The sequence below is a fragment of the Centropristis striata genome, chromosome 2 (genome assembly GCF_030273125.1).
Source record: "Centropristis striata isolate RG_2023a ecotype Rhode Island chromosome 2, C.striata_1.0, whole genome shotgun sequence".
Classification (NCBI taxonomy): Eukaryota; Metazoa; Chordata; class Actinopteri; order Perciformes; family Serranidae; genus Centropristis; species Centropristis striata.
The window spans coordinates 2,379,497-2,387,743 of NC_081518.1; the positions used below are offsets into that span (position 1 = coordinate 2,379,497).

Below are 8,247 nucleotides of genomic sequence, written 5' to 3' on the forward strand. Positions count from 1 at the left end.
TTAAGATTATTAAATCTAGAAATAAGCATGTTGAACACTTAAAAGAAGAAATTAACTCTTAAAACAAGATACATTTTCTAACACTAAATATAAGTTGTTTTTGTTTTTTTTATCTTGGTAAGAAACAAATAATTTGCAGTGCATTTTCTTTTTCTTTTTTGCACTTTTTTCTGACCATTCCTGTGCTGCAGTTTCTTTTCACTTATCGACAAAAAATAAGACAATATTTATATATCTTGGATATTTTTATCTGGGATAGTTGGGAGAGTTTAGTCTTTTACACTGAAAGTCAATTTTCTCAAACATAGCAGACCCTAAAATGATCAAATACATTTATAAGTGTCACAAAGTTTACAAAAGAATTGCCCTGTGAATGTCAGAATCCTCCCCAAGTCATTTCTTCTGTACATTTTAGTTTATGTGGACAGATGATCCACTGTTAAATCTACAAAAATTCAAATATTCTATCCGTGGGCTTTAGTTCCCTGACAATAACAGTCTGAATTTTGTCAGCTAAAGGAAAATAAGTTCTGTGTAAAGCAAACTACTCCTTTGATTTAATAGTTCAGGATCCAGACGGAGCTATTTCCATTGTTGTGTATATATAACCCTTTATATGAAGTTCACTGCAAATTATTTGTTTCTTACCAAGAAAAAAAACTTTAGATTTAGAAGTGTTACATAATTTATCTTGTTTTAACCCTCTGGAGCCCACGAAAGCGCCGGAGCACGACTTCTTCATGATGTAAAAACCTAAAAACAAAGCAGCATGGAGCCCTGCTCTAAAGTTTTGGCTTTTCCAGAAGTTTCCATGTCAAATTTAGTGCGTCAACTCTTTTTCAGCAAAGGTAAAATGATATTACTTTTTTGCAGAGATTTCTCAAATTTTGCAATTGTGTGTTTCAACATATTTAATGCAATCTTTTGTGTTTACTGTTTTTTTGTATGAATTTTGGGTATTTTTTGTGTGTTTTTGGGGGGTTTTATGTGTTTTTTTCGTAATTTTTTGTGTGTTTTTTGTGTTTTTTATTTGTGTTTTTATGTGTGTTTTCTCTGTGTTTTTTATTTGTGTTTTTCGTAATTTTGTGTGTGTTTTTGGTATTTTTTTGGTGTGTTATTGTGGTTTTTATGTGTTTTTTTGTAATTTTTTGGTGTGTTTTTGTCTGTTTTTTATGTGTGTTGTTGGTGTGTTTTAACATGCCTATTTCTAGATTTAACAATCTTAATTTAAGAAATCTTGTCAAGGTAAATTATCTGTCCATGCAGCAAGATCATTTCCCTCAGATTTACTGTTTTATCTGGTTTTTAGACCTTTTTTGCAGTGTGCTGTCTGTCTGTAGAGATGGAATTTTCCTTTGCATAAACAGAAATTATAGTTTTCTTAAGTCACCAATAATACCCTCTTTTTGGATGATGAAGACCTTAATATTAAATTTAAATCCACCTGGCCAAACTCACTGGCAGACAGCAATTTAAGTGTTGAACTGCTGGAATGTAAAGTGAACCAACAGAGCCGATCCACCAGCTTTACTAAAAGCCTTTCCTTTATTACCAGTCTGCATTTCTCTGCAGTGTCCACAGCCTTTAATCAGCCCAGATATGATGAAGTTGGTTCATAAGCTGTTAGCTGATCACACCATTGGCTACCAGCCTATGAAGTGATTAATAACCTCCAGTCATGTTTCCAGCACAAAATCTGCATCACAACCACGGCACCATCTACCAGCCATTATTACTACAAGCACAATCATTGACAAGTCTCCAATATAAATGCACCACATTAGGGCTGGGCGATATGGACCAAAAGTCATATCCCCATATAAATAAATATGCCATTATCAGAAAATATGACTACATACAGGTTTTTAGAGTTTATAAACTTAACGTTATCAACGTTACAACACAAATCGATGCGAAAAACGATGCGATTCATAGTGAAGAATCACGATATGTCCTTGGAGGGTGTGTTTTTTGGCGCGTTAATCTATTGAGTTTCTAGATTTTACTTGTTTTAGGGCTGGGCGATATGGACCAGAAGTCATATCCCGATATATTTAGGCTGAATATCGATATACAATATATATCCTGATATTTTTATCTCAAAGTGAGAGCAAATGTTCAGTCAAAGTCAAAGCCAAATATGACATGTCATAAGTAGTTTTATTGAAACCGTTTATTTAAGTGAGCATAAATACTGTATAACAACAGGAGTACCTTTTTTTAAAATCAAAGCTCCATAAAGTACACATTTGAAGAAAAATATATCTTAAATTAAAGCCGCAGCTTGCCTGGCGCAAGGATCACACTGCAAATTTGAACTATATCGATATATGCGATATGGTCTAATTCCATATCACCTCTAAAAATATATCAATATATATGTCTTTTATATCGCCCAGCCCTAAAACCACATTAGCATTTTGCTTCACCCTATGTGTCAGGACATTTGAAGATCTGTTTCCCACATCATAATAACAACCTCAACTGACAGATTCTGCTTTCTTCACACAGGCTTTCCCAGGAAAGCAAAGGAGAAACAGCCCAGATGCCTTCCTGGTCACGGATCAGTGAACCGGTTTTTTTTTATCCTTTCACAGATAATCAAGGGTCATAGTTATTTCTGTCTACAAACATATGTCTCTTGGAGCTGAGAGAGGCACACAGTCATGATCCGCGAGATCCTGGCTGAGGTGCTGAGGGAGTATGGGGTGTTGTGTTTGCCTTCTTTGCTTTAAGTCAAGCTTATTCAAGGTGACAATCTGTTTTTTCGGTACCCATGGAAAGGATATCAGGTAAAAGCCAAGGACTAGTACAGTTTTTTATATCACATACATAAGGATTTGATGTGGACTTCTAACTAGAATGTATGTATGTGTCTAGACAGGCGTTCATTCAGTCGACCTCACACTTGGAAAGTGTATAAGGAAGTCCAGTTTTGAGTACAAGATCTTCAGATCTCCACGACATATTTATTAGTAGTGCATAATGTATATATCCTCTACTACATGTTACATTATCAAATGGCATGATGGGTACAGCTCATTCTCAGATGCTTGTTACGGTACATTCATGAATAGATGAAGTAAGAGAGACTGGAGATGAAACATTAGCCGTGTTTCAACTCCAGTTGAATACCCGGAATGAGGCCGAAAACGCCCCAAATCTGAATATGAGCTGTTCTGAGCGGTCGGTTTGGACTTTTTTTGTCCTCGTTGAAGAGCAGGGCTGTTTTTCTCCCCTGAAAAAAGCCTGGTTGCTTATTGGATAGAACGCTGAGCAGGATGTGATGTAGTAGTTGACGCCACAACAACACGCGCCATTTGTAAAAGCCGGCGAAGTAGCGAGTCGTCACAAGTTCATAGTGCGGTCCCGCTATTCCCCGCTATATTGCTGGAAAGATCTGTACCAGCTCTTCACCTTAGGCCAGTCATAGTGCAGTCTGGCGTTGCAGAACGAGGTGCACAGTAGGACAGTGCTAACAGGCTAACAGTTAGCTCTGTATCAGTACAGTGTGTATGTGCTAACAGGCTAACAGTTAGCTCTGTAGCAGTACAGTGTGTATGTGCTAACAGGCTAACAGTTAGCTCTGTAGCAGTACAGTGTGTATGTGCTAACAGGCTAACAGTTAGCTCTGTAGCAGTACAGTGTGTATGTGCTAACAGGCTAACAGTTAGCTCTGTAGCAGTACAGTGTGTATGTGCTGACAGGCTAACAGTTAGCTCTGTAGCAGTACAGTGTGTATGTGCTAACAGGCTAACAGTTAGCTCTGTAGCAGTACAGTGTGTATGTGCTAACAGGCTAACAGTTAGCTCTGTAGCAGTACAGTGTGTATGTGCTAACAGGCTAACAGTTAGCTCTGTAGCAGTATAGTGTGTATGTACTGCTGCTGCAGGAGGTGTTCACTCTCTGTTTGTTTAAAACAAGCACCAGACACTCTGTGCACAGTTAGTGATGCCAGTTTGTTTATGATCAGCGGCTATGCTGTGCATAATTAGCCATGCTGGTTTGTTTATGATCAGCTGCTGACGTTGTGCACAGTTAGCGACGGCGGCCACAGTTGCGTCTCCCGTGTTTAATCCATCTCGTATGTGACGTCACGGTCGAAACTGTCGAAACAGAGGACATTAGAGAGGGCGTGGCCTGAGACTTCCCCAGCGGACACTCTTCCCCCTGATGGAAACACGGCTATTGTAACAAACATCAGTGGCGTAACTTTCCCCCATGCCTTTTTCTCCCCCCATATAGCTAGCTGTCAGCAAAAAACATGTTTACTCCAGCAATGCTTGGGGATGCAACTCTGTCATACACTGTAAAAAATATTCTGTTAAATTTACGGTAAAATACCGGCAGCTGTGGTTGCCAGAACTTTACCGTAAAAAATACAGTGAGTGGGTTTTCTACTGTAAATTTAAATGTAAATATCAGCTAAATCTGTTATTTAGACTGAAAAACCACTTGCCATTTTATCCCTATTGTGTCTCTTTTTGGTAATTTTGTGTCTCATTTGATAATTTTTACGTAAATTACGTCTTTTTTTTATAATTTCATGTCTCTTTTTTCGTCGTTTTCTGTCTTTTTTTTTGGTAATTTTGTATCTTTTTAGATAGTTTTGTGTCTCTTTAGGTCGTTTTCTGTCTTTTTTTTGGTCGTTTTGTGACTCTTTTGGTCATTTTAGGTCCTTTGTTAGGTCCTTTGGTCTGCTATTATTTTTAGGGTAGTTATGTCCTTGTGACGTTATGGTATTTCTCCATTCATTTTAAATGAAAAAGTTAATATTTTTTACAGCAAAACTGTGTTTTCTAAAGTTTATGACAGAAAAAAGTTTTGTGCTATTCTTTGATTTACAGTAATTAAAAGTGTCTACTACGGTGATATTACATTTTTAATTTCACGCCCTATTTCTGATATAATTTGACAGTGTTTTACTGTAATTTCTACAAACATTTTTTACAGTGTAGTAGTTGCATTGCTCAGGAGCCAAGGAAGCACAGAGGTTAGAGTGAGGTTGTTTGGATGAGTGGCTTCGAGAAAGTTGCACGCTGCAATACCAGTTCTGAACAGGCTCTGTACTGGATTATATAAAATTACATTGCTTCTAAAGTGCTTTTGTTACACGCTATTATCTGTCATCTCCCATTTCAGTTGTGTTTTCGTGAGTCTGATGGAGGAGATGCACTTTCATCTCAACCTATGCAGCTGTCTAAACCAGTTGTCCAACATCTTATGTTTCAGTTTCTCTTTACTTGTGTAACTGCAACCCGAAGCGTCTTTTTATGCTTCGAGTCATGTTGGATTTCTTTCACTTTTTTTTGCATTTCCATGTTCGTCCATGATTATACATCAAGCTGTGAGCTGTAATGTACTGAACAGATCCAATGAGGACACTGATAAAGGCCTGCAGATGTGTTGGCCCATTCAGAGTAACTGAGGCCAGTTTAAACCACATCACTGTGTTGCTCTAAAGGGGCCACAGGGTGTTGGAAGACTCCTGCCACGGCCCTTCACTGCAAAAAAGGTGTGTCTAAAAACCAGATAAAACACTAAATCTGAGGGGAATTATCTTGCTGCATGGACAGATAATTTATCTTGACAATATTTCTTAAAATAAGATTGTTAAATCTAGAAATAAACATGTTGAACGCTTAAAATAAGAAGTTAACTCTTAAAACAAGATCAATTAAAGCTGCCAGCAGTGATGAACTGGCCCGAGCAGAGTGACCTGATGATTATTTGTTTCTTACCAAGATAAAAAAAAAACCTTTAGAGTTAGAAGTGTTAGATAATTTATCTTGTTTTAAGGGTTAATTTCTTATTTTACAAACAATACACATATTTGACTAAAAAAAGACACAAAATGATCAAAAAAGACACAAAATTACCAAAAATATATGTAAAAATGACCACTAAAAAGACACAAATTGATCAAAAAAAGACACAAAATTAGCAAAAAAAGACACAAAATGACCAAAAAAGACATATAATGACCATTAAAAAGACACAAAATGAACAAAAAAGACACAAACTTACCAAAAATAGATGTAAAAATTACCAATAAAAAGACACAAAATTACCAAAAATACACAAAATTACCAAAAAAGACACAAAATTACCAAAAAAAGACAAATAATGACCATCAAAAGGCCACAACATGAACAAAAAAGACGTGAAATGACAAAAAAAGACACAAACTGACCAAAAATAGATGTAAAAATGACCACTAAAAAGACACAATGATGAAATTAACTCTTTAAACAAGATAAATTAAAGCTGCCAGCAGTGATGAACTGGCCCGAGCAGAGTGACCTGATGATTATTAGTTTCTTACCAAGATAAAAACAACTTTAGATTTAGAAGTGTTAGATAGTTTATCTTGTTTTAACCCTCTGGAGTCCACGAAAGCGCCGGAGCACGACTTCTTCATGAAGTAAAAACCTAAAAACGAAGCAGCATGTTTCCCTGCTGTCAGCTGAACTCTAAAGTTTTGGCTTTTCCAGAAGTTTCCATGTCCAATTTAGTGCGCCAACTCTTTTTCAGCAAAGGTAAAATGATATTACTTTTTTGCAGAGATTTTTCAAATTTTGCAATTGTGTGTTTCAACATATTTAATGCAATCTTTTGTGTTTACTATTTTTTTGTATGAATTGTGGGTATTTTTTGTGTGTTTTTTTGTGGTTTTTATGTATTTTTTTGTAATTTTTGGTGTGTTTTTATGTGTTTTTTATTTGTGTTTTCTCTGTGTTTTTTATTTGTGTTTTTCGTTATTTTGTGTGTGTTTTTGGTATTTTTTGGTGTGTGTTATTGGGTTTTTTTTGTGGTTTTTATGTGTTTTTTTGTAATTTTTTGGTGTGTTTTTGTCTGTTTTTTATGTGTTTTTGGTGTGTTTTTTGCATTTCAAAATGTTGATCCAGTAAGTCAAAATGACAAAATAATAATCAGGTGAGGTTGTGCTGAAAAAGATGATACCAGCATGACATGATGTTCATTATTTAAGTTGCATATACAGGCAGAATGAAAAAGAGTCAAAAACCAACAAAGTAGCCCCAATCTCCAAAAGGTTAAGAGTTAATTTCTTATTTTACGTAGCGTACAACATGCTTATTTCTACATTTAATAATCTTAATTTAATAAATCTTGTCAAGGTAAATTATCTGTCCATGCAGCAAGATCATTTCCCTCAGATTTACTGTTTTATCTGGTTTTTAGACACCTTTTTTGCAGTATTTTATGCCAAATGGCTCAAATATAAAGAGAAGGTATTTGCTCACAGGAAATAAGCAGAACTTGGGGTGTATTTACCTGACGAGGTCTCCGTGCAGCTGAACATAGAGTCCCTTTCCGTCCCTCTGAGCACACAGCTCCTCCACTGTGGTGGTGGTGGAGCACAGCACCAGCTGCAGGTCTGTCTGGGGGGTGGAGGAGGCCTGGGGGCCCGAGGCCGGGGGCTGGGGGTCCACCGTGCCCCCATACAGACACACACAGCCCCGCTGGGTGTCCCCCTTCAGCCAGTCCCGCTCTCTCGATCCAAATCTGGTCTTTCTCGTCACACAGCCGCGACTCCCGTTACGCTTCATGTTGCGCTGCTGACACAGAAACACTCATTATAACACACAGAGAGAATCAGAGACACTTCAGCATCTTTAACAGCCTTCAGACACCTGCACATTAACCCATTGAAGCCTGGAAAGCGGATACGTCGTTTTGTAGTATTTGTATAAGCTCTCAAATACTTTTTGAATTTCATTTCTATCTGCTACAGAGGCTGAAAAATCTATTATTTAGTAGAAGAGTTGACACTTTTTTTCCCAGAATTTTTCCAGCATTTCCAGAAAATTAGAGGCTTATTTTAAAATCGCCCAGCAGTTTTTCAGGCCTCAATGGGTTAATTACTAAACAGCCTCTCCTGTCCTCTCCTCTCTGCTCTGTGTAAACAGCCTCTCCTGTCCTCTCCTCTCTGCTCTGTGTAAACAGCCTCTCCTGTCCTCTCCTCTCAGCTCTGTGTAAACAGCCTCTCCTGTCCTCTCCTCTCAGCTCTGTGTAACAAGGTTATAATAGTCTTGGATTTTCATTCTAGTTTTAATTTCGTTGTGAATTTTTGTTTTCAAATTCAGTTAGTTTTAGTTAGTTTCAAGTGTGAGTTTGCTAGTTTTAGTTTAGTTTTTATTTTTTGAAAATGCTTAGTTTTAGTTTAGTTTTTATTAGTTTTAGTGTTAGTTTTAGTTTTTTTGTAATGGGCTATGTGTTGGGTGC

The 8,247-nt window shown here is 36.9% G+C and overlaps 1 protein-coding gene across 1 annotated transcript in view; it reads right to left on the minus strand.

Moving 5' to 3' along the window:
• phlpp2 (PH domain and leucine rich repeat protein phosphatase 2) overlaps positions 1-7,870 on the minus strand; it is a 92,051-nt gene extending 84,181 nt beyond the window's left edge. The window contains exon 1 of the mRNA XM_059358984.1: positions 7,297-7,870. Within this exon, the coding sequence (XP_059214967.1) occupies positions 7,297-7,571 (275 nt within the window). The 5' untranslated portion in view covers positions 7,572-7,870. The remainder of the gene's footprint in view (positions 1-7,296) is intronic.
• Between the last annotated feature and the right edge of the window lie 377 nt (positions 7,871-8,247).